Here is a 26,325-nt window from a genome sequence, read left to right as displayed (position 1 = left end):
AGGAAGGTCATGGTGAACCAGAGCACAGGGTGTTCTGACTACACTAATTGGAAACATTACTCTATCCGCGTATACTTGGTAATTAAATAGGACAGGAGGGTGGGTCATTAAATGACATGAATTACTTCACCACTGGAGTTTAATTCTTTCTTAAATGGAATAATATGGGAGTATTAGCTACTAGAGAGAGCAACCTTTTGCTCTGCTTGACTTTTCTTGTAACCCTTTTTATTGTGTATCTGAGAATAATTCTTTGTTTAAGGGCCAACTGTGTAAGTTCAATGCTAAACTATGTGAAACTCATTTAATTTAGTTTTATCTATTACCTCCTTTTTCAGTCAATTCTCCCTGTCCCTCGCTAGAATGTGGTGTTGAATGACCTATAGCACCTCACCCACATAGTTATTTTTATTGTGTAAGCCCAGGCAGTGACTATCTTCTGGCTATTCGACTGCAGGATGCATCACAGCAAGACCTAATCCTGTCCTTACCCGGCACCCATATACGAGCACTTGTTTTTTAGCATCTGTTCTCCTGGTGTGAATGACAGAGGCAAGATTACAGTTATTGCCCATCCCTCGCTGCCCCCCCACCGAGAAGGTGGTGGTGGGCCTCCACCCTGGACCGCTGCAGTCCATATGGCGACGGCAGCCCCAACTTCCAGCATTGGTCGCCGGATAGCAATCAGGAGCAGAAACCCATGACGCTTTTAGCCTCCCTGATCTAGGCCAACTGTAGCAACCCCCTACCCTCACCCATCTGAAACTGGCCAACTCAGCCCACATCAGGGAATCAGGACTTACTAGGCTGCAGATTCACCCACTCACTAACCATCCTGACATTAGTGAAGCAAACTTTAGTGGTTCATGTATTATTTTTATTATATTTGTAAGGCTAAACTTATTCTGCCCCTTGCTTTGTTTTCTTTAGAACAGAGGAGGCTGAGGGGAGTCTTAATTGAGGGATATAAAATTGAGGGGCCTAGATAGAGTGGATAGGAAGGACCTATTTCCCTCAGCAGAGAGGTCAATAACCAGGGGGCATCGATTTAAAGTCATTGGTAGAAGGATTAGAGGGGAGTTGAGGAGAACTTTTTTCACCCAGAGGGTGGTTGGGGGGCTGGAACTCACTGCCTGAAAGGATGGTAGAGGCAGAAACCCTCATCGCATTTAAAAAGTGCTTAGATTTGCACTTGAAGTGCCGTAACCTGCAAGGCTATGGACCAAGAGCTGGAAAGTGGGATTAGGCTGGAAAGCTCTTTTTCGGCCGGCACAGACACGATGGGCCGAAGGGCCTCCTTTTGAGCAGTAAATTTCTATGATTCAACAACAGTGCAAATCCGGTGCAGCAGGCGGTTAAGAAGGCAAATGGTATGCTGGCCTTCATAGCGAGAGGATTTGAGTACAGGAGCAAGGATGTCTTGCTGCAGTTGTACAGGGCCTTGGTGAGGCCACATCTTGAGTATTGTGTGCAGTTTTGGTCGCCTTATCTGAGGAAGGATGTTCTTGCCATGGAGAGAGTGCAGCGAAGATTCACCAGACTGATACCTGGGATGGCAGGAATGACGTATGAAGAGAAATTGGGTCGATTAGGCTTATATTCGTTAGAGTTTAGAAGAATGAGAGGGGATCTCATTGAAACTTATAAAATTCTAACAGGACTAGATAGACTAGATGCAGGAAGGCTTTTCTCGATGGCGGGGGAGTCCAGAACCAGGGGTCACAGTCTAAGGATAAGGGGTAAGCCATTTAGGACTGAGATGAGGAGGAATTTCTTCACCCAGAGAGCGGTGAACCTGTGGAATTCTCTACCACAGAAGACAGTTGAGGCCAATTCATTAAATATATTCAAGAAGCAGTTAGATATATTTCTTAAGGCTAAGGGGATCAAGGGATATGGGGAGAAAGCAGGGACAGGGTACTGAATTTGGATGATCAGCCATGATCGCATTGAATGGCAGAGCAGGCTCGAGGGGCCGAATGGCCTACTCCTGCTCCTATCTTCTATGTTTCTATGTTTCTATTTCTTGCGTGTGTCAACACGAGTGTAGCAATATAGCTCAGGAATCACGACCCAATCTTGACTTCCGAGTTCACCAACATCAAGCCATCCCATAGCACTGGGCTTCGCACAGTGTGCAGTATAACTGCAGTCTGGCGTGGAGGTGGGTATGAGAAGCCCTCAGGTGATCTGTTGACCTAATGGGCACCGTATAATCTTATTATTGACTCTATGCAACGTTATGAGGCTGAACCACACTGTTCGCAACCTTGGTGTCATATTTGACCCTGAAATGAGCTTCCGTCCACATATCCGCAGCATAACAAGGACCGCCTACTTCCACCTCCGTAACATCGCCCGTCTCCGCCCCTGCCTCAGCTCATCTGCTGCTGAAACCCTCATCCATGCCTTTGTTACCTCTAGACTTGGCTATTCCAACACACTCCAGGCCAGCCTCCCACATTCCACCCTACGTAAACTTGAGGTCATCCAAAACTCGGCTGCCCGTGTCCTAACGCGCACCAAGTCCCATTAGCCCATCACCCCCTGTGCTCGCTGACCTACATTGGCTCCCGGTTAAGCAGCGTCTCGATTTCAAAATTCTCATCATTGTTTTCAAATCCCTCCATGGCCTCGCCCCTTCCTATCTCTGTAATCTCCTTCAGCCCCACAACCCCCCGAGATATCTGCGCTCCTCTAATTCTGCCCTCTTGAGCATCCCTGATTATAATCGCTCAACCTTTGGTGGCCGTGCTTTCTGTTGCCTAGGCCCTAAGCTCTGGCATTCCCTGCCTAAACCTCTCCGCCTCGCTACCTCTCTTTCCTCCTTTAAGATGCTCCTTAAAACCTACCTCTTCAACCAAACTTTTGGTCACCTGCCCTAATTTATCCTTATGTGGCTTAGTGTCAAATTTGTTGTCTTAAAATACTCCCGTGCAGCACCTTGGGATGTTTTACTACGTTAAAGGCGCTATATAAATACAAGTTGTTGTTGTTGTTGTTATGAGGAAGCAAAGACAGCCAGCTGAGTATGTAAAGGCTGCCACCAGGGGAGCGGAGAGTTGCACGTGCGTGCAAGTCTCTCCTGGTGGGCCGAGGGTGAGTCACAACCCCACAGTGTAGCTCCCGTTTGGACGGCTGTGCTTCACGCTGTACAGCTTCTGTCTTCACACCAGCCGCCTCTATTAAACTTGCTGCGCTGACATCGAGGGCGCGAGTGGTGAAGAAGTGGAGAGGTGTATCTCTGCCCCCCCTCTCTGCCCCCCCTTGAAGATGAGTTTCCACTGGGAGCTCTTGGGTCAGACGCAGCCCAACACCCACAGCGGGGAAAATGGCGGCCCCACCTTAAACCAGGTAAAGTCCATTCCCCTTACGCTATTAGGAAGTAGAAGTCTACATCTTAACACTCCATGTGGCTGTTTTGTACTTTATGATATGCCGCAGGAGATAAGGAGCTTTCATCATGAACACATTTTACAACATGTAAAGAAACTCCCTCTTCTCTCCCCCATCCAACTCCTGCCCCCTCCAGCCAGATAATACTTACATGATATCGTTACTTAGCAACGAGTGATAACTGTGGGGCAGAAACCAAGATCCAGGTCAAAGTATTTGGCAATTAAACAGCTACAAAATGAGCTACCCCGTCGGTGCTTCCGAGAGTTATAGCTCTCACAGAAAGGCAGGTTTCACGCACGGCCTATTACGCACGGATCTGGTTAACCTGCAGCCTTTAGATCTTCCGGCAGTTTGGGAGACTTCAGTTCTCCCCCTTTTAAGGCTGATATGAGGCTGACTCATGACTGAAACCGGCAGCCATAGCCATCGATAATGGACGTTTTCCAAATGAAGCTTTAAGCCATTTAGGACTGAGATGAGGAGGAATTTCTTCACCCAGAGAGTGGTGAACCTGTGGAATTCTCTACCACAGAAGGCAGTGGAGGCCAATTCATTAAATATATTCAAGAAGGAGTTAGATATATTTCTTAAGGCTAAAGGGATCAAGGGTATTATGTCCATGTATAATTGAGACACGGACAGCAGGAGTTGATTATAACAAGTCTTTACTGAATGGAGACAATTGGGAAACTGAAGCTACAGAAGGTTGCTAGTGCCTTTTATACAGGGGTGGTCACTGCCGGTACTGCAGTCTGAGACCAGTTATTCCCTTAAAGGTACATACACAACAATTCCTCCCCTTTTAGATAAACAGTACATAACATTCATTTAACAACTAAATAATAACTAATTACAATTACAATTATGGTTGCTAGATACATTGGTTGAGGTTAAGCAATTATAAGTTCAGTCTTTGAGGAGGCTTCCTGATTCTGTCTGGATAACGCCTCTTTGGGGTATCAGGTTCTTCTGGTGAGGTTGAGTCGGGATCAATGTCGTTGTTTGGTTCGTCTGCTTCCAATATCACCGATTCTGCGGTAGATACAATTGGTACTTCGGTTTCATCGCCAGGTGTATCAGATCGTGGTGTGGAGTTGACGTTTTCCAGTGACTCTAGAATCTGGTCAGCATGGCGTCTTACAATGCTCTCTCCAACGTCCATGGTATACATTAGAGGTCCTTGCCGTGTACAGATCGTTCCTGGCTGCCATTTCTCTGTGCGGTAGTCCCGGGCCAAAACTGGTTGACCTATCTTAAAACTCCTGGTCGGCCTTTCATTCATATTCTGAAACTGCCTGTTCTCCACATCTCTTCGGACGTTTGGCTTAACCAAATCCAAGCGGCATCGTAGTCTTCGATTGAAGAACATCATGGCTGGAGTTTGGTTGGTAACCGCATGTGTCGCATTCCGGTAGGCAAACAAGAAGTTGTCCACCTTGTGTTGTAGGGGTATATCTTCATTACACATTGCCTTGATAGCCTTCTTGAATGTTTGAACAAACTTCTCAGCCAATCCATTAGTGGCTGGATGATATGGGGCAGATGTGTAATGCTTAACACCATTGTTCTTTAAGAACCTCCGGAACTCTTCAGACACAAACTGTGGTCCATTGTCAGAGCAAATCTGTTCAGGCAGCCCATTCCTGGCGAATATGGTTCGTAAGGCTGTGATAGTTTTTTCTGTGGTGGTTGAGGACATTTTTATTACCTCTGGCCACTTTGAATGTGCATCCACCGCAATTAAAAACATCGAGTCCATAAAGGAACCAGCAAAATCAATGTGCACCCTTTGCCATGGAGATGAGGGCCACTCCCATGGATGTAGAGGAGCTTGTGGTGGGGCGTTTTGGACCTTCTGGCATCCTGCACAGCTCTTGGTCATCTCTTCGATTTCACTATCGATTCCCGGCCACCACACAAACGCTCTGGCTAAGTTCTTCATTTTTACCCCACCCAGATGACCCTCATGAAGCTCATTGAGCACTCTATCCGTCAATTTGGGTGGAATTACTACTCTGGATCCACACATCAAGGTCCCTCTGCACACTGACAGCTGTTCTCTTGGCGAGAATGCTGGCAGCAGTGGTTCGCCATGTGCTGGCCATCCCTTCACCGTTAAATCATAGACCCAGGAGAGTGTCGGGTCATTTCGTGTTTCCTTTTCTATGTTTGCATTCGTCACAGGGAGACATTCGACTATCGTCGAGTGGAATAACTCCACTGGATCCACTGCCAGTTCTTCTTCCACCGTCGGTAACGGTAGGCGCGACAATCCATCAGCATTCCCATGCTGTTTAGTTCCCTTGTACTCGATGTCATATTGGTGTGCCCCTAGGAAAAGGGACCACTTCTGCAGCCGTTGTGCCGTCATTATCGGTACGCCCTTCTGAGGGTTGAAAATGGAGACGAGAGGTTGATGATCAGTTAGTAGAGTAAATTTCTGACCGTGCAGGTAGTGATTGAACTTCTTCACCCCCCACACCAGGCTGAGGGCCTCTCTGTCAATCTGAGCGTAGTTACGCTCGGCTGAAGTTAACGAGCGTGACGCAAAAGCTATCGGCCTCTCTGAACCATCAAGGAATTTATGTGACAGTACCGCCCCAATGCCGTAGGGAGACGCATCACACGCCAGTCTTATCGGTAGTGATGGGTTGTAGTGAGCCAATACTTCTCTTGAAGTGATTAGGTCCTCACTCTTCTGAAAGGCCCGCTTACATTCATTGCTCCATTTCCATGCTACTCCCGTTCGTAGTAGGGCATTCAGTGGATGCAGAATTGTGGACAAATTTGGCAAAAACTTATGGTAGTAATTCACCAATCCGAGGAATGACCTCAGTTGCGACACATTTTCAGTCGCCGGAGCCATAACTACCGCTTCAATTTTGTCAGGGGACTTATGCAACCCCTCTTCATCAATCACATGGCCACAATACGATATCTGTTTCTTAAAAAACTCGCACTTGGGGCGATTGGCTCGTAGCCCATGCTCACGTAGTCTAGTGAACACCTGCTCTAGGTTGGCAAGGTGTTCACTGTCATCTTCACCTGTCACTAGGATGTCGTCTAAGTAACACTGAGTCCCCGGAATCCCTTGCAGGACTTGTTCCATCGCTCTTTGCCATATCGCCGGAGCTGATGCTACTCCGAAGACCAGTCGATTATACTGGTAAAGACCTTTGAGAGTGTTTATCGTGAGATACTTCCTAGAGGATTCTTCAACCTCCATCTGCAAATATGCTTGTGCTAGGTCAATTTTTGTAAAACGCTTCCCTCCAGATAGTGAGGCGAAGATATCTTCTATCCTTGGAAGAGGATATTGTACTGTGTCAAGGACAGGGTTCACCGTCACCTTGAAGTCCCCACAGATGCGAACCTTCCTTGGCTCCTCAGACTTATTGTTTAACGTTTTCTTCATGACAGGAACGATGGGTGTCGCCCACTCGCTCCAGTCTACCTTAGATAACACGCCTGCATTCTCCAGATTCTGCAGCTCTGCCTCGACGGCTGGGCGAATTGCATATGGTACCGGTCTTGCTTTGAAAAACTTAGGAATTGCATTCTCCTCTATTTTTATCGAGGCGGTTACACCTTTAAGAGTGCCCAGTTCTTGTTGAAAACCTCGTTGGCGTCAGCTAAGATTGTTGACAATCGTCCAGGAGTGACGTCGTCATCCTTTTTACCAGCCACCATCAGTGCCTGAATGGAGTGCCAGTCTAAACTTATCTTTCTGATCCATTCACGTCCCAATAACAGTGGTCCACCATCTTGCAGAATGTAGAGATACAATTTCCGTATTTTCTTGCCGTTGTATTTGACAGGCACCCTTATTTTTCCTCTGGGGTATACTTTTGCCCCGTATACGTCCTCAAGACAATGGATGTCTCCCTCAAGGGTATGTGTGAGAATAGCCGCTCGTAGTCTCGTCGATTCATGACGGTTAGAGCTGATCCTGTATCCAATTCCATTTTGACTTGGGACCCTGCTATCGTGAGGGTGACCCAAATGGTTCGGTGATCCTCTTTTGCGATTACGTTGTGAAGTTTGAGACAGCTTAGTCTCTTGTTCCCGGATTCACTATCGCTCATCTGGTCTTCGGAACTACTGTCCGTCATCTTTTGTACTTTCCTGTACGGTTCCTTAGTAGCCTTTTTGTTGTCGTTGGTCTTCTTCCCAGACCTGCAAACTCGTGCAATGTGTCCCATCTTTCCGCATTGCCTGCATATTTTGTCCTTGGACCAGCAGTCCTTCTGGTCATGGTTTATTCTGCCGCAGCGATAACATTTTGCAAATCCCGTGTCATTTCGTGGGTGCCGTATTCCTGTGGCTTTTGTTGTATTTCCGCAGCTCCCCTGGCTGCTGCTTCATACGATACTGCCAGCTGAAAGCCTTATCTAGCGTCAGCTCTTTCTCTGAGAGTAACTTCTTCTGGGTTCCTTCACTCAGGAGTCCACAGACAAATTTGTCCCGTAGGGTATCTGCCAGACCTGCTCCGAACTGGCAGTACTTTGATAGCTTGCGTAGTTCCGTAAGGTACTCAGCATTGCTCTCATCTTTATGCTGAGTTCTCCTGTGGAATTTAAATCTTTCTACTATCAGCAGCGGTGCAGGGTTTAGGTGTTCCTGTAGGATAGCAACAATTTCGTTAAAACTCTTCGCCCTTGGTTTGGCTGGAGTAATTAGGTCCCGCAATAGGCCGTACGTTCTTGCGCCCATTAAGTTTAGCAGTACCGATGCCTTTTTTTCATCGGCTATTTCGTTTGCCTCGCAATATACCTCGACTCTTTCCACATACGTGGTCCAGTCTTCTATTGCATTATCAAAGGCAGTGATATAGCCAGTCTTCGGCATCTTGGAAATCTAAAATGGCGCCTCCCGCGCTTTGCCTTCTTCCCCAATTTAACAAAATGGCGCCTCCCGCGCTTTGCCTTCTTCCCCGCTGGATTAAGATGGCGCCTCCCGCGCTTTGCCTTCTTCCCCGCTGTTGCTAGCGTTGCTTTCCGCGGTTTCCGTAGCAACCTGCAGCTCCTCGCGGCTTTCTGCAAGTTTAATATTTTATTTTATTTTATTATTTTCCCGTCGTGGAACAACCCTGTGGGACTCTTGCCTCCCTCTTCTCGGGTCTGTATGCTGCCCGGCTTCGTAGCACCAGCCGCGCCCTGTGTGCTCCACCCTCTCTCTCTCTCCTCCTCCCGACAACGCTGCTCGGCCCCGTTGCAAGCCACCCGCTCGAGTTCTAGACCGCCGCAGCCCAGGAAGGATCAGTGTACTACCTGCCACCAGCCCGATTAGCTGAAGCACCATCGACAGGAACCAAGCCCCGCTCTCGACAGCCTCTCCTGCAAATCTTCAACTCCGCTGACTCAAAGGCGGATGCCCACGGTCGACACCCGTTTCTACTGTTTCTTTCTTCTTTCTGGCCGTGACTTCGCTTCAGGGATGGATCCCATGAGGTGGTGCAGACTGTAGGTAAGTTCGTATCTGCTCGTCGCCAATATTATGTCCGTGTATAATTGAGACACGGACAGCAGGAGTTGATTATAACAAGTCTTTACTGAATGGAGACAATTGGGAAACTGAAACTACAGAAGGTTGCTAGTGCCTTTTATACAGGGGTGGTCACTGCCGGTACTGCAGTCTGAGACCAGTTATTCCTTTAAAGGTACATACACAACAAAGGGATATGGGGAGAAGGCAGGGACAGGGTACTGAATTTGGATGATCAGCCATGACCTCATTGAATGGCGGAGCAGGCTCGAGGGGCCGAATGGCCTACTCCTGCTCCTATCTTCTATGTTTCTATGTAAGGGCTGGCGCCTCGGCGATGGCAGTCAAGAAGCAAAGGCCCTCTCGGGCTGCAACAGTCACGTCAGATAGGAGAGACACGATTTAAAACGTAAGCTTTCAAATTGGGGCTCCGGGAGGGGGACCTCACAGGTCATGGGAGGTCATCAGTGTTTGAATCCATCGTGATATCATAAGGGAGTTCTGGTCCTGAATGGGCTTTATTTGTTTCAAAAGTGGGGCTCAATGGTGTAGTGGGTTAACGCAGAGGAGTCCAGGTCTTTTTTTGTCGGCCTAGACCTAATAGGTTTGTATCTTAGTCCTTCAGGGAGCCACATGTCAAGTTCAAATCCATGTTCCCATTAATTTTCCGATTTTGGAGCTTGCTGATACCAACTGATGTTCTGATTTAGGACTTACCCACCAAACCTCCAGGCCCATAAAATTCAAATCCCTCCATGGCCCTCACCCCTCCCAATCTCTGTAATCTCCTCCATTCCAACCACACCACCCCCCCTGCTCCCGCCGAGATCTCTGCGCTCCTCTAATTCTGGCCTCTTGAGCATCCCTGATTTTGATCGCTCCAACATTGGCGGCCGTGCCTTCAGCTGCCAAGGCCCTAAACTCTGGAATTCCCTCCCTAAACCTCTCCGCCTCGCTACCTCCTCCTTTAAACCTACCTCTTTGACCAAGCTTTTGGTCATCTGCCCTAATATCACCTTATGTGGCTCGGTGTCAAACTTTGCTTGATAATCGCCCCGTGAAGCGCCTTGGGAGGTTTTATTACATTAAAGGTGCTATATAAATGCAAGTTGTTGTTATTGATGACACCAGAACTAAGAGATTATAACAGGAAAGAATGAACAGGCTGGGGCTCTTTTCTCTAGAAAAGAGAAGGCTGAGGGGTGACCTGATCGAGGTCTTTAAAATTATGAAGGGGTTTGATAGGGTGGATGTAGAGAAGATGCTTCTCCCTGTATGGGAAATCCAAAACTAGGGGCCATAAATATAGTCACTAATAAATCAAATTGGGAATTCAGGGGAAACTTCTTTCCCCAGAGAGTGGTGAGAATGTGGAACCCGCTACCACAGGGAGAGGTTGAGGCGAATAGCCTTTAAGGGGAAGCTAGATAAACACATGAGGGAGAAAGGAATAGAAGGATATGCTGGTAGGGTGAGATGAAGTAGAGTGGCAGGAGGCTTGTTTGGAACACCGGCTTCTATGCTGTAAATGCTATGTACAACCAGAGTAAAAATTATAAGCACTAATAATAGAACGAGGTTGCCTGGACTTCGAGTGTTCAGGGTTCACAGTTTGGACACTTCTGGGTCAGAAAAGTGTCCTTTTCCACCTGGGACCTGGACTTCAATCCAGCCTAGACAAATGGGAATGAAGTCTCCTCAGTCTACTAGTTGTAAGAGTCCTTTGTGAAATGACTTTATACAGTCTCGAGTCCCGACCCAGTTTCCAAAGGACTTCAAACAAGAATGATACCAAGAGTCAATTAACTTAGGATGGCTGGTATGGAAATGCAAAGATGTCATTTTGGTGCAATTAAGGGGTGTTCTCAAGGTTAGGGGCAGAGCAGAGCTTTACTCTGCATCTGTTTCCCTTAGCAGAAGGGTCAAAAACCAAGGGGCACAGATTTAAAGTAATTGGTGGAAGGTTTAGTGGGGATTTGAGTGGACATTTCTTCACCCAGAGGGTTGTGGGGGTCTGGAACTCACTGCCTGAAAGGGTGGTAGAGGCAGAAACCCTCATCACATTTAAAAAGTACTTGGATGTGCACTTGGGACGCTCTAACCTGCAGGGCTACGGACCAAGAGCTGGGAAGTGGGATTAGGCTGGATAGCTCTTTGTTGGCCGGCGCGGACACGAGGGGCCGAAATGGCCTCCTTCCGTGCTGTAACTTTCTATGATTCTATGAATCTAACCTAAGCTCTACCTGACCCGAGAAGATTAAGGTATTGACAATGAAAAGATTCCATTTGGCAGCAACTAATGTCCCTTACCTTGAAGAGCACTTGGGAAAAAAAACCTCACAAATGTTTCATTAGGACAAGAGTTGCGCCGTATAAGCAGGTTCATCCCACGAGTGAGATTTTCCGCTTACCTCGCGGGAGACCCGCAAACTGAGAAGCCCTGATTCTCAGGGTAGTGGACTCTTACCCAGGATCTGCGACGTGGAAGTCTGCAAGGCCTGCTCACCAAATTTCCCAACCGCAACAAAGTAGACGTTAGCTGCCGTGGCCAACACTGGAAAAGGGTGATAAGACAAAGAAAAAAATTTAAACAGGGGCTCAATAAAAGTGGAGTCACCGACCATGCATACCGACCATTACCTCCGCAAGATCCTGCAAATCCATTGGCAGGATAGGCGCACCAACGTCAGTGTTCTCGCTCAGGCCAACATCCCCAGCATCGAAGCTTTGACCACACTCGATCAGCTCCGATGGACGGGTCACATCGTCCGCATGCCCGATACGAGACTCCCAAAACAAGCGCTCTACTCAGAGCTCCGGCACGGCAAGAGAGCCCCAGGTGGGCAGAGGAAACGCTTCAAGGACACCCTCAAAGCCTCCTTGAAAAAGTGTAACATCCCCACCGACACCTGGGAATCCCTGGCCCAAGACCGCACAAAGTGGAGGAGAAGCATCTCTTCGCCGGGAGCAAGCGGAAGCCAAGCGCAGGCAGCGCAAGGAGCGCATGTCAACCCAAGCACCCCACCCACCCGCCCCTTCAACCACCGTCTGCCCCACCTGTGACAGAGACTGTAGGTCCCGCATTGGACTCATCAGTCACCCGAGAACTCATTTTTAATGTGGAAGCAAGTCATCCTCGGTTCCGAGGGACTACCTAAGAGAGATATCGGGGGAATGTAGGACCACCGCCCATGGGATTCCATCCATGGTCCAGATATGCGATGCCCCTAGGTGAGATTCCCCATTGGCGCATCGAACTTGTAAAACCATCCCTATTGTAATGTAGGAAACGCAATTTGCGCACACAGCGTTCTTTATTGCACTTCATCGCTTCTGTCCTCGTCTGAGGGAGGGGCTTGCATCCACCTCACTCCCCTTTTAGATTTATCCTCAGGTGCCAGACTCCACACTGCCTCCCTGCACTTATCTTGTGTTACAAAAGGCGCTTGATCCGACTCCCAATTTTGAGGGTCCAGAATGGTGTTGATTCCTGGCGGGTCGGGCTGTGGCGTGGAGCAACGTCAGGAGATTCGCACATCTGCTGTCGGCCGCACTGCTCCAGTGCAACCAGGAGTCTGCAAACTGATCTTCTGAGCAACAGAAGCACGGGTGTTTAAGAACATAAGAACAGAAGAAATAGGAGCAGGAGTCGGCCATTTGGCCCTTCGAGCCTGCACCGCCATTCAATAAGATCATGGCTGATCTTCTACCTCAACTACACTTTCCCGCCCGATCCCCATATCCCCATGAATCCCTTAATATTCAAAAATCTATCGATCTCTGTCTTGAATATACTCAACGACTGAGCCTCCACAGCTCTCTGGGGTAGAGAATTCCAAAGATTCACCGCCCTCTGAGTGAAGAAATTTCTCCTCATCTCAGTCCTAAATGGCCGACCCCTTATTCTGAGACTGTGACCCCTGGTTCTAGACTCCCCAGCCAGGGGAAACATCCTCCCTGCATCTACCCTGTCAAGCCCTGTAAGAATTTTGTATGTTTCAATGAGATCCCCTCTCATTCTTCTAAACTCTGGAGAATATAGGCCTAGTCTACTCAATCTCTCCTCATAGGACAATCCCCCCATCCCAGGAACCACTCTGGTGAACCTTTGTTGCACTCCCTCTATGGCGAGTATATCCTTCCTTAGGTAAGGAGACCAAAACTGTACACAATACTCCAGGTGTGGTCTCACCAGGGCCCTATATAATTGCAGTAAGATGTCTTCACATCTGTTTGGTGGGCATTGGGGTACTAATGTGTAGTGCAATAAGGCTTCAATCCCCCACTATCACAGACTCCCTGGGGATAATTTTTACCTTCACCACCCAGGGGGGATGGGGGGGGGGGGGGGGAGAGGAATCTAGGGGAGCGGATTGCCCGCCTGTTGTAGGGCTCGCCCTGTTTTCTTCGCATTGATTTCAATGCACTGACAACGAGGTGGGTTCTCTGATCCGACTGATTACTCCCCGGGCGGTGAAAGTGCAAATGAACCCCGCCTGAGTTTAGCATTGCCAGGCGTCAGCCGTGGCCCAGTGGGTAGCACTCTCGCCTCTGAATCAGCAGGTAGTGGGTTCAAGTCCCACTCCAGAGACTCGAGCACATAAATCTAGGCTGACACTCCAGTGCAGTACTGAGGGAGTGCCACACTGTCGGAGGTGCTGTCTTTCAGATGAGATGTTAAACCGAGGCCTTGTCTGCTCTCTCAGGTGACCGTAAAAGATCCCATGGCCACTATTTCGAAGAAGAGCAGGGGAGTTCTCCCCAGTGCCCTGGTGAATATTTATCCCTCAATCAAACATCACTAAAACAGATTAGCCAGTCATTATCTCATTGCTGTTTGTGGGAGCTTGCTGTGCGCAAATTGGTTGCCACGGTTCCTACATTACAACAGTGACTACGCTTCAAAACAAAGCACTTAATTGGCTGTAAAGATGTTTGGGACATCCTGAGGCCGAAAAAGGCGCTGTAGAAATGCAAGTCTTTCTTTTTGTATTTCATTGTCACTGTGTGGAGGTACCAAGTTGGAAGCAAGAGGCTGGATTTTATGAATGGAGACATGTTGGAGGCAGGACTGCTGCTTGCCGGGTTTCAGTCCCGCCTCCATCAGCTTCTGGCCAACCGGCAGAATTTTCCCCTGGTTGATCTTGTTAAGCCCGCCCTACGGGCTCAGCAGGCCAATTAGGGGGAAGTCAGTGACAGAGCACGTCAATGTATGATGTGTCATTTGTCAAGAATTTTTGAAAGAAGAAATGTCATCGTTTGACAGCTCTGTGAAGCTGTCAAACACTGACATTCTGTGTAGTTTGACGAGGCTTTGTGTTCAGGACTCATCAAACCTTTCTAATTTGCAGCAATCAGCTGGCTGTTGTATCAGAGGATCCAACAGCCAGTCTGTGATCTCTACAATGGAGATGTCGGGGACTCCGGCTCCACAGCGGCTGAAGGCTGTTGGTAGAAACAAAGGTAAGTGAACATTTTCTAACACTTTACACTCACCTCACATACTTACCACTCCACACTTGCACCCATCACTCACCTCTACATCGCACTTTCAGACCCCTCTGACCCCTGCAGACCTCCTACTCATCTCCTACACCCTGGCGGGGTTCTCTCAGGTCGGGAAGCCCGCACTTCAGGACGATAAATGGGGATAATCCCATTTTCTGCCTGTTATCTACCTGTTAACAGGCAGTTAATAGGCTTTAATCTCTTCCCGCCTCCAAGGAGACGGGACCCGGGGCGGGACAGCTTCCTGCCTCTTGGCAAGAGGGCACGGAGGTGGGTTGGGGGCGGGTGGCAAACCCGCCCCCAAATTCTGCCACTTTCCCGGCAGTCCCGTCTCCATACCCATCTCCTTGGAGCTGAGAAAATCTAATCCAAGGTGTTTCGACCTGGTTCCGGAATTTCTTTACCATGGATCATTCCTACCTGCCTCTAGGGGGCTAGTTTGAGCTGCATTTTCTGCAGTCTGGGAACAGACCATTGTACTTGGCCACAGGTTGCACATAGCCTGTAAACGTGAGCTCATCCAAAACGCCACTGCTCGTATCCTAACTCGCACCAAGTCCCGTTCACCCATCACCCCCTGTGCTCGCTGGCCTAAATTGGCTCCCAGTCCGGCAACACCTCAATTTTAAAATTCTCATCCTTGTGTTCAAATCACTCCATGGCCTCGCTCCTCCCTATCTCTGTAATCTCCTTCAGCCCTACAACCCTCCGAGATATCTGCGCTCCACCAATTCTGGCCTCTTGCGCATCCCCGATTTTAATCGCTCCACCACTGGCGGCCGTGTCTTCCGCTGCCTGGGCCCTAAGCTCTGGAATTCCCTGCCTAAACCTCTTCGCCTCGCTACCTCTCTTTCCTCCTTTAAGACGCTCCTTAAAACCTACCTCTTTGACCAAGCTTTTGGTCACCCGCCCTAATACACGGGCTGTGTCAAATTTTGTTTGATAACGCTCCTGTGAAGCACCTTGGGACGTTTTACTACATTAAAGGCGCTGTATAAATGCAAGTTGTTGTTGTCGCCCACACAAGGAAATGGAAAAAAATTACTCGCTAAACAGCCCCATAAAAACCATCACTGGAACATCAATTTATCACACTGTCTACACTTGGCCCATTAAGGGTAGGGTAGCATAGTGGTTATGTTACTAGACTAGTAATCCAGCCGCCTGGACTAATGATCCAGAGCCATGAGTTCAAATTCCACCGTGGCAGCTGGGGAATTTAAATTCAGTTAATTAAATAGATCTGGAATAAAAAGCTAGTATCAGAAATGGTGATCATGAAACTACCGCATTGTCGTAAAAACCCATCTGATTCACTAATGTCCTTTAGGGAAGGAAATCTGCCACCCTTACCCGGTCTGGCCGATATGCGACTCCAGACCCACTGCAATGCGGTTGACTCTTATACTGCCCTCTGAGATGGCCTAGTGAGACACTCGGTTGTATAAGGCGGCTCACCACCACCTTCTCGAGGGCAATTAGGGATGGGCAATAAATGCCGGCCTTGCCAGCGACGCCCACATCCAACGAATTAATCTTTAAAAAAGAACTCAGGAGCAGAGAGCTACTAAATAAACAAGACCGCTGATTTGCCTTGTTCGATCTCTGGTCAATAGGTGCATTAAGTCAGCAGGTACCATGGCTCATCAATTTAACAAGGGAGTCAGACGCTCTCGGTTATACAGCACAAGAAAGGGCTTGACTTTCAGACAAAATATCCCTCGTTCCACAGCACCGGCTGAGATAAGCTTCAAGGAAGCATTAACGTCGGGTTGCCAACCCTCCAGTATTGTTCCTGGAGTCTCCAGGAATTAAATAGCAGCACTCGGGAGAGAAATAACCGGAGGCATTAAAAACCAATGGTGTGTCTGCTAATTCTAAAAAAATATCAGAGATGGGAAGCAAGGCTGACAGTCAAAGAACCGTCCAATCGGTTAATGAATATCCGCTCGCGTGGAAAGCCGGGGCACCCTGAAGATGGACGTGTCAGGCGGCCGATGGCGGGAGTGTGGGGGCGGGACGGTTGGAGGCCCGAGGTCACGCGATAGACACCGAGGGAAATTTTGGACACGAAGGGAATCGAGGGATTGGGCTGGAAAAGTGGAGCTGAGGTAGAAGATCAGCCATGATCTTACTGAATGGCGGAGCAGGCCCGAGGGGCCGTGTGGCCCGCTCCTGATCCTAGTTCTTCTGATACCTCCTGGAATACGTCCAACCCGAGCTGGCAGCCGTACATTAGCTAAAAAGTTCAAGTGTGGACATCAGGTGAGGGTAGAGCTATCCCTCCAAAATCAAACAGCTAGCACGCGAGTAAAATGACCCGGATAAGTTGATAAAGCTGTTAAAGAAACATATGGAATCCTTGGCTTTATTAACAGAGGCATAGAGAACAATGGCATAGAAGTGATGCTATACCTTTTATAAATCACTGGTTTAGGCCCCTTCTGGGCACCACACTTTAGTAAAGATGTCAAGGCTTTGGAGAGGGTGCAGAGGAGATTTACCAGAATGATGCCAGTGATGAGGCACTTCAGTTATGTGGAGAGACTGGGATGGTCCTCCTTAGAGCAGGGGATTAAGGGGAGATTTAATGTTCAAAATTATGAGGGATTTTGACAGAGTGAATAAGGAGAAACAGTTCCTACTGGCAGGAGGGTCGGTAACCAGAGGGCACAGAGTTAAGATAACTGGCAAAAGGACCAGGCGGGAGATGAGGAGAAGTTTTTTTTTACGCAGCGAGTTGTCATGATCAGGAATGCGCTGCCTGAAAGGGCAATAGTAACTTTCAAAAAGGAGTTGGATAAATACTTGGAAAATAAAAATTTGCAGCGCTATGTGGAAAGAGCAGGTGGAGAGCGGGACTAATTGGATCGCTCTTTCAAAGAGCCAGCACAGGCAGGATGGGCCAAATGGCCTCCTTCTGTGCTGTACAATTCTATGAAAGCTGTTGGATTATTATAAAAGTTCAAACTGGTTCACTAATATCCTTCAGGGAAGGGAAGCTGCCTGCTCCCCCTGGTACGGCCTAGATGTGACCAGTGGGTGGTGGCCTCCCAATGCTCTCTAGGGTGGCCCGGGGCAGGCCATCCAGTTGGAGCACACCCGCTATAAAAGGAAGGCCCCGCAGGGTAACCAGGGATGGGCGAGAAAGGCGGCGTTGCCTGCATCGCCCCTATCCCAAGCGCAAAACAGCCGGCCTTCCGATGTTCATTAACCAACGTCATTTGTGTAGGGGCGGAGAAAGCACCTGGTTGCCATGATACCATACCCCAGCAAGCGTCATCATTGACAGGACTGCAATTGAGCAAGAGAACGAAAGGATATATTTTTTAAAAATCAGCACTCTGCTCTGCTCAGATATATCGCACTAGACGGAAAACAGCAAACATGTTGGAAAATTATGGTCATTGGCACCAAAACAGCAAAAAAGAGGCAGTAAGGATCGTACAGTACGATAGTGATACACTCTATAGCACTGGCAAAACAATTTAGGTGAAACAAAAATCCCCATGTGCTCGTAAACAACATTCTTTGTTCAGTGTCCAGGAGCAGTTTTTATTGCCTGGAGCCCTGGCATTGCTGAATTGGACAGATGTTCTTGACTCATATTTTGATTAGCAATTCTCATTTGTGTTTGGGGGTCTCGGTGCCCTTGTAGAATGAGGCCCAAGTACAATTTGAGCTACCTACCAATCCTTGAGCCTCGTTAATCAAAGATCTCCTTCAGTGCCCAAGTTCAGACTTGAAGAATGGCCATTTCAGTAAAGTACCAGAGGTTGCCCAGTCATTGACCTCTCCTTCTCACACTCCCTCTCTCCCTCTCACACTCTCCTCTCACACTCCCCCTCTCACAATCTCCTCTCACTCTCTCCCTCTCACACTCCCACTCTCACACTCTCCTCTCACACTCTCCCTCTCACACTCCCACTCTCACACTCCCCCTCTCTCACTCTCCTCTCACACTCCCCCTCTCACACTCCCCCTCTCACACTCTCCCTCTCACACTCCCCCTCTCCCTCTCACACTCTCACACTCTCCCTCTCTCACACTCCCCCTCTCACACTCTCCCTCTCACACACTCCTCTCACTCTCTCCCCCTCACACTCTCCCTCTCCCACTCTCCCTCTCACACTCTCCCTCTCACACTCTCCCTCTCACACTCCCACTCTCCCTCTCACTCCCCCTCTCACACTCCCCCTCTCACACTCTCCCTCTCACACTCTCCCTCTCACACTCCCCCTCTCCCACTCTCCCTCACCCCCTCTCCCTCACCCCCTCTCTCCCTCTCACACTCTCCCTCTCACACTCACACTCTCCCTCTCACACTCTCCCTCTCCCACTCTCCCTCTCACACTCCCCCTCTCTCACTCTCCTCTCACACTCTCCCTCTCACACTCCCCCTCTCTCACGCTCCTCTCACACTCTCCCTCTCACACTCTCCCTCTCACACTCCCTCTCTCCCTCTCCCACTCTCCCTCTCACACTCCCCCTCTCGCACTCTCCCTCTCACACTCCCCCTCTCCCTCTCCCTCTCTCCCTCTCACTCTCTCACACTCTCCCTCTCCCTCTCACACTCCCCCTCTCACACTCTCCCTCTCACTCTCACACTCCCCCTCTCACACTCTCCCTCTCACACTCTCCCTCTCTCACTCTCCCTCTCACACTCCGCCTCTCACACTTCCTCTCCCTCTCTCCCTCTCACACTCTCTCTCTCCCTCTCACACTCTCCCTCTCACACTCTCTCTCTCCCTCTCACACTCTCCCTCTCACACTCTCCCTCTCTCTCACACTCCCCCTCTCTCACTCTCCCTCTCACACTCCCCCTCTCACACTCCCCCTCTCACACTCTCCCTCTCACACTCCCCCTCTCACACTCCCCCTCTCACACTCTCCCTCTCACACTCCGCCTCTCACTCTCACACTCTCCCTCTCACACTCTCCCTCTCTCACTCTCCCTCTCTCACTCTCCCTCTCCCTCTCACACTCTCCCTCTCCCTCTCTCTCTCTCACACTCCCCCTCTCTCACTCTCCCTCTCACACTCCCCCTCTCACACTCCCCCTCTCACACTCTCCCTCTCACACTCCGCCTCTCACTCTCACACTCTCCCTCTCACACTCTCCCTCTCGCACTCCCCCTCTCGCACTCCCCCTCTCTCACTCTCCTCTCACACTCCCCCTCTCACACTCTCCCTCTCACACTCCCCCTCTCACACTCCCCCCTCACACTCCCCCTCTCCCACTCTCCCTCTCACACTCTCCCTCTCACACTCCCCCTCTCCCTCTCACACTCTCCCTCTCACACTCTCCCTCTCACACTCTCACTCTCCCTCTCCCCCTCTCACACTCCCCCTCTCGCACTCTCCCTCTCACACTCCCCCTCTCACACTCTCCCTCTCTCCCACTCCCACTCTCCCTCTCCCTCTCTCCCTCTCCCTCTCTCTCCCTCTCACACTCTCCCTCTCACACTCTCTCTCACACTCTCACACTCCCCCTCTCCCTCTCACACTCTCCCTCTCCCACTCTCCCTCTCACACTCCCCCTCTCACACTCCCCCTCTCCCTCTCACACTCTCTCTCTCCCTCTCACTCTCACACTCCCCCCTCACACTCTCCCTCTCACTCTCTCTCCCTCTCTCACTCCGCCTCTCACACTCCCTCTCACACTTTCCCTCTCTCCCTCTCACACTCTACCTCTCCCTCTCACACTCTCCCTCTCACACTCTCACTCTCCCTCTCTCTCTCTCACACTCCCCCTCTCTCACTCTCCCTCTCACACTCTCCCTCTCACACTCACACTCCCCCTCTCACACTCTCCCTCTCACACTCTCTCACACTCCGCCTCTCCCTCTCTCACTCTCACACTCTCCCTCTCACACTCTCACTCTCCCTCTCACACTCTCCCTCTCCCTCTCACACTCTCCCTCTCACACTCTCCCTCTCACACTCTCCCTCTGCCCCTCTCTCCCTCTCACACTCCCACTCTCCCTCTCACACTCTCCCTCTCCCTCTCACACTCTCTCCCTCTCACACTCTCTCCCTCTCTCCTCTCACACTCTCCCTCTCACACTCCCCCTCTCCCACTCTCCCTCTCACACTCTCTCTCACACTCTCCCTCTCACACTCCCCCTCTCACACTCCCCCTCTCACACTCTCCCTCTCCCTCTCACACTCCCCCTCTCCCTCTCTCCTTCTCACTCTCACACTCTCCCTCTCACACTCTCTCTCCCTCTCTCACTCTCCCTCTCACACTCCCTCACCCTCTCTCCCTCTCACACTCTCCCTCTCACACTCTCCCTCTCACACTCTCCCTCTCCCTCTCTCTCTCTCACACTCCCCCTCTCTCACTCTCCTCTCACACTCCCCCTCTCACACTCCCCCTCTCTCACTCCCCCTCTCTCACTCCTCTCACACTCCCCCTCTCACACTCTCCCTCTCACACTCCCCCTCTCTCACTCTCCCTCTCACACTCTCCCTCTCCCTCTCTCACACTCCCCCTCTCTCACTCTCCCTCTCGCACTCCCCCTCTCACACTCTCCCTCTCACACTCCCCCTCTCACACTCCCCCCCTCACACTCTCCCTCTCACACTCTCCCTCTCACACTCCGCCTCTCCCTCTCTCACTCTCACACTCTCCCTCTCTCACTCTCCCTCTCCCTCTCTCCCTCTCACACTCTCCCTCTCCCTCTCTCCCTCTCACACTCTCCCTCTTACACTCTCCCTCTCCCTCTCTCACTCTCCCTCTCACACTCTCCCTCTCACAGTCCCCCTCTCACACTCTCCCTCTCACACTCTCCCTCTCTCCCTCTCACACTCTCCCTCTCACATTCTCCCTCTCACACTCCCCCTCTCACACTCTCTCTCTCCCTCTCACACTCCCCCTCTCATACTCTCCCTCTCCCTCTCACACTCCCCCCTCACACTCTCTCTCTCCCTCTCACACTCTCCCTCTCACACTCTCCCTCTCGCACTCTCCCTCTCACAATCTCCCTCTCACACTCTCCCTCTCACACTCACACTCTCCCTCTCACACTCCCCCTCTCACACTCCCTCTCTCACACTCTCCCTCTCCCAATCTCCCTCTCACACTCTCCCTCTCCCACTCTCACACTCTCCCTCTCCCACTCTCCCTCTCACACTCTCCCTCTCACACTCTCCCTCTCACACTCCCCCTCTCACACTCTCCCTCTCACACTCCCACTCTCCCTCTCCCTCTCACACTCCCCCTCTCCCACTCTCCCTCTCACACTCCCCCTCTCCCTCTCTCTCTCTCACACTCCCCCTCTCTCACTCCCCCCTCACACTCTCCCTCTCACACTCCGCCTCTCACACTCCCTCACCCTCTCTCCCTCTCACACTCTCCCTCTCCCTCTCACACTCTCCCTCTCACACTCTCCCTCTCCCTCTCTCTCACACTCCCCCTCTCTCACTCTCCTCTCACACTCCCCCTCTCACACTCCCCCTCTCTCACTCTCCTCTCTCACTCCCCCTCTCACACTCCTCTCACACTCCCCCTCTCACACTCTCCCTCTCACACTCCCCCTCTCACACTCTCCCTCTCTCACACTCCCCCTCTCTCACTCTCCCTCTCGCACTCCCCCTCTCGCACTCTCCCTCTCACACTCCCCCTCTCACACTCCCCCTCTCACACTCCCCCCTCACACTCTCCCTCTCACACTCTCCCTCTCACACTCCGCCTCTCCCTCTCTCACTCTCACACTCTCCCTCTCTCACTCTCTCTCTCCCTCTCACACTCTCCCTCTCCCTCTCTCCCTCTCACACTCTCCCTCTTACACTCTCCCTCTCCCTCTCTCACTCTCCCTCTCACACTCCCCCTCTCACACTCTCTCCCTCTCACAGTCCCCCTCTCACACTCTCCCTCTCACACTCTCCCTCTCACACTCTCCCTCTCACATTCTCCCTCTCCCTCTCACACTCTCCCTCTCACACTCACTCTCTCCCTCTCCCTCTCACACTCCCCCTCTCATACTCTCCCTCTCCCTCTCACACTCCCCCCTCACACTCTCTCTCTCCCTCTCACACTCTCCCTCTCGCACTCTCCCTCTCACAATCTCCCTCTCACACTCTCCCTCTCACACTCTCCCTCTCACACTCTCCCTCTCACACTCCCACTCTCCCTCTCACACTCACACTCTCCCTCTCACACTCCCCCTCTCACACTCCCTCTCTCACACTCTCCCTCTCCCAATCTCCCTCTCACACTCTCCCTCTCCCTCTCCCACTCTCACACTCTCCCTCTCCCACTCTCCCTCTCCCTCTCCCTCTCTCCCTCTCACACTCTCCCTCTCACACTCCCCCTCTCACACTCCCCCTCTCACACTCTCCCTCTCACACTCCCACTCTCCCTCTCACACTCACACTCTCCCTCTCACACTCCCCCTCTCACACTCCCCCTCTCACACTCTCCCTCTCCCAATCTCCCTCTCACACTCTCCCTCTCACACTCTCCCTCTCACACGCTCCCTCTCTCCCTCTCACACTCTCCTTCTCACTCTCTCGCCCACACTCTCTCGCCCACACTTTCTCACACACACTCTCCGGTGAGTTACATTAAAATTGGTTATATTAAGTAAGCGAGACTTAACAAGTCTGCAGCATCCACAGTAGCGTGTGCAAAATAATTTATTTCCAAACCAATCTGCTGAATCAGTTCAGGCACCAATTTTCCCCCTATTCCCACCGGAGGGTATTGATTCCTTACTCCAATTCCTTGCTCCAATTCCTTGGTCCAAGTGGTCATTATTTAGGTGGGTACCTCAGCACTGAATGGTGTTCGGCCAGTCTATAGTGGGCATATTTCAGTCCACACAACCCGGTCCTCGCCTGATATCGATACACACACAAAGCTGAGGATGCTGTATAACCATCAGGAGAACCCTGGCTGATTCTCCCCTCCCGAATTCAGGGCCAATCACAGCAACCCTACTTGTGTCCAGCCCCAGATCAGCTAATTCAGTGTCGACTGGGGACTGAATCTGGGATTTTGCTGGTCTACATGGCTCCTCCCTTGCAACTCAGCCAAGTTGTGTACAGCAAGATCCCACAAACAGCAACATGAATGTTTAAGGTCAGCTGAAAGAAAGAAAGACTTGCATTTATACAGCGCCTTTCACGACCTCAGGACGTCTCAAAGCGCTTTACAGCCAATGAAGTACTTTTTGAAGTGTAGTCACTGTTGTAATGTAGGAAACGCGGCAGCAATTTGCGCACAGCAAGCTCCCACAAACAGCAATGTGATAATGACCAGATATTCTGTTTTAGTGATGTTGATTGAGGGATAAATATTGGCCAGGACACCGTGGATAACTCCCCCCAGCTCTTCTTCAAAATAGTGCCCGGGGGATCTTTTACGTCCACCTGAGAGGGCAGACGGGGCCTCGGTTTAACGTCTGATCCAAAAGACGGCACCTCCGACAGTGCAGCACTCCCTCAGCACTGCGCTGGGAGCGTCAGCCTAGATTTTTGTGCTCAAGTCTCTGGAGTGCGATTTGAACCCACAACCTTCTGACTCAGAGGCGAGGGTGCTGCCCACTGAGCCTGACCATCTGTATAGAACGTCCCTGAACAGTCAATTGGGCAACTGGTTGGATCCAGATTAGACAGGTTAGGCAGTCTATGAGCTGGAGTTACATTCACAGAATCACAGAAACCCCACAGTGCAGATAGAGGCCATTTCGGCCCATCGAGCCTGCACCGACACATATCCCACCCGATCCCTGTAACCCCTACACCAACACATATCCCACCCGATCCCCGCAACCCCACGTATTTAATCCCCCTAACACTAAGGGTCAATTTATCATAGCCAATCAACCTAACCCGCACATCTTTGGACTGTGGGAGGAAACCGGAGCACCCGGAGGAAACCCACGCAAACACGGGGAGAATGTGCAAACTCCACACAGACAGTCGCCCGAGGCCGGATTCGAACCCGGGTCCCTGGCGCTGTGAGGCAACAGTGCTAACTACTATGCCACCGTGCTGCCCATTATTTGAAGTTCTTTTCAGTCTTAATAAATCTGTTTTGTTATCGTTCAATTTTGGATTTTAATAAACATTAAAGCAAAGTTAATATAAGAACTAAATGTCAGAGAAACCCTCCAGATTAATACTTACTTCTGAAAGCTCTGACAAAGTTGGTCCCAAGGAACACCAGATTCTGCAGCCCGGGATTGAATTGTTCCAGTATATTCTGCAATCAAACACAAAACAGTTAAAGAGCCAAATACCGCAAGCATCCTGGAGTACTGTGCATCGTTTTGGTCTCCTTATCTAAGGAAGGATGTACTTGCCTTGGAGGCGGTGCAACGAAGGTTCACTAGATTGATTCCTGGGATGAGAGGGCTGTCCTATGAGGAGAGATTGTGTAGAATGGGCCTTTACTCTCTGGAGTTTAGAAGAATGAGAGGTGATCTCATTGAAACATACAAGATTCTGAGGGGGATTGACAGGGTAGATGCTGAGAGGTTGTTTCCCCCTGGCTGGAGAGTCTAGAACTAGGGGGCATAGTCTCAGGATAAGGGGTCGGCCATTTAAGACCGAGATGAGGAGGAATTTCTTCACTCAGAGGGTTGTGAATCTTTGGAATTCTCTGCCCCAGAGGGCTGTGGATGCTGAGTCGTTGAGTATATTCAAGGCTGAGATCGATAGATTTTTGGACTCTAGGGGAATCAAGGGATATGGAGATCAGGCGGGAAAGTGGAGTTGAGGTCGATGATCAGCCATGATCTCATTGAATGGTGGAGCAGGCTCGAGGGGCCGTATGGCCGACTCCTGCTCCTATTTCTTATGTTCTTACATCTTGCTTGCATATCGGTCACTCAGATTACTCAGTATTTTATTCAATTCAAGAAAAGAAATCAGAATTATTCCGGAGAAGGAAATAGGAAGAATTAGTCAAATCAGGTCCAAAAAGAGAAATAAAGAGAGGGAAAGAAAGATTGGATTAAGAAAGAGAGAAAAAAGGAAACAGAAAGGAAAAGTAAGAAAAAAATAAAAAATGTAAAATTTGACATTTTAGAAATCTCTAACAACAATTTACTACATGCAGGAATGAGACTCAACATTTTAAATTGTTCCCTTTCTGCACCGGGGAGATTGATTGGCATTGTATTTATAAATTATTACACGGTTAAAAAAGTGCTTTTGCTTTTAATTATGAGCTCTAACTTCCTGCGGCGAGTTTAATGTTCAAATCCAGAAAGGTCTTTAAAAATAACGGGGAGGCTGAGGGCGAGATGTCGTTTGTGCGAGGCAAGCGGCAGAAATTGACCAGCAAGTTCTGGAGATTCTCAACTCACGGCGCATCTCTTCACCCCCTGAACTTGCCGAGTTACATAGGAACATAAGACGTAGGAGCAGGAGTAGGCCATTCGGCCCCTCGAGCCTGCTCCGCCATTCAATAAGATCATGGGCTGATCTGATCTTGGCTTCAACTCCACTTCCCTGCCCGCTCCCCATAACCCTTGACTCCCTTACCATTCAAAAATCTGTCGACTGCATTAATAACTCCGTGCGTCATTAACACGCCGTGATTTTGGCAGGAAGATTCGGCCCGATGAATAAACCGATACGAATGGAAGATTGGGAGTCATCAAGATAGTCTCCTCCATGGGCCCAGCCACCATCTCACAACAACACAAAAGTGAAGTTCAAGTAGTTTATGGAGGTTGCACGCACCTCAAAATGAATTTGCAGCTTTAACACTCGTTCAGCACCATCCCTAACTTTAGAACATATATTGCAACCTCAATAAAATGAAAATAAAGGAAAATGAGAGACAATTAAATGACTGGAGATGAAGGAGAAACCAGGTTATGATCGCAGACTAGCAAAGTCTCAACCTCGTGAGAGTAAAGCTGTTCTGCAATATTAAAGCAGAATTATAAGAAAATTCAGAGCAGATCCAAATGTTTCT

The 26,325-nt window shown here is 50.0% G+C and overlaps 1 protein-coding gene across 1 annotated transcript in view; it reads right to left on the bottom strand.

Moving 5' to 3' along the window:
* LOC147099474 (BAR/IMD domain-containing adapter protein 2-like 2) overlaps window positions 1–26,325 on the bottom strand; it is a 110,046-nt gene that overhangs the window by 65,658 nt on the left and 18,063 nt on the right. Inside the window, exons 2-3 of the mRNA XM_085969650.1 lie at window positions 24,525–24,600; window positions 11,351–11,437 (exon numbers count right to left, since the gene is read on the bottom strand). Coding sequence (XP_085825776.1) covers window positions 11,351–11,437; window positions 24,525–24,600 — 163 coding nt within the window. The remainder of the gene's footprint in view (window positions 1–11,350; window positions 11,438–24,524; window positions 24,601–26,325) is intronic.

Source organism: Somniosus microcephalus, chromosome 28 (assembly GCF_052327205.1).
Source record: "Somniosus microcephalus isolate GS21.2 chromosome 28, FLI_Smic_1.0, whole genome shotgun sequence".
Taxonomy (NCBI): domain Eukaryota; kingdom Metazoa; phylum Chordata; class Chondrichthyes; order Squaliformes; family Somniosidae; genus Somniosus; species Somniosus microcephalus.
The sequence above is the reverse complement of the archived record's forward strand: the minus strand, read 5'-3'. Positions and strand labels throughout refer to the sequence as shown.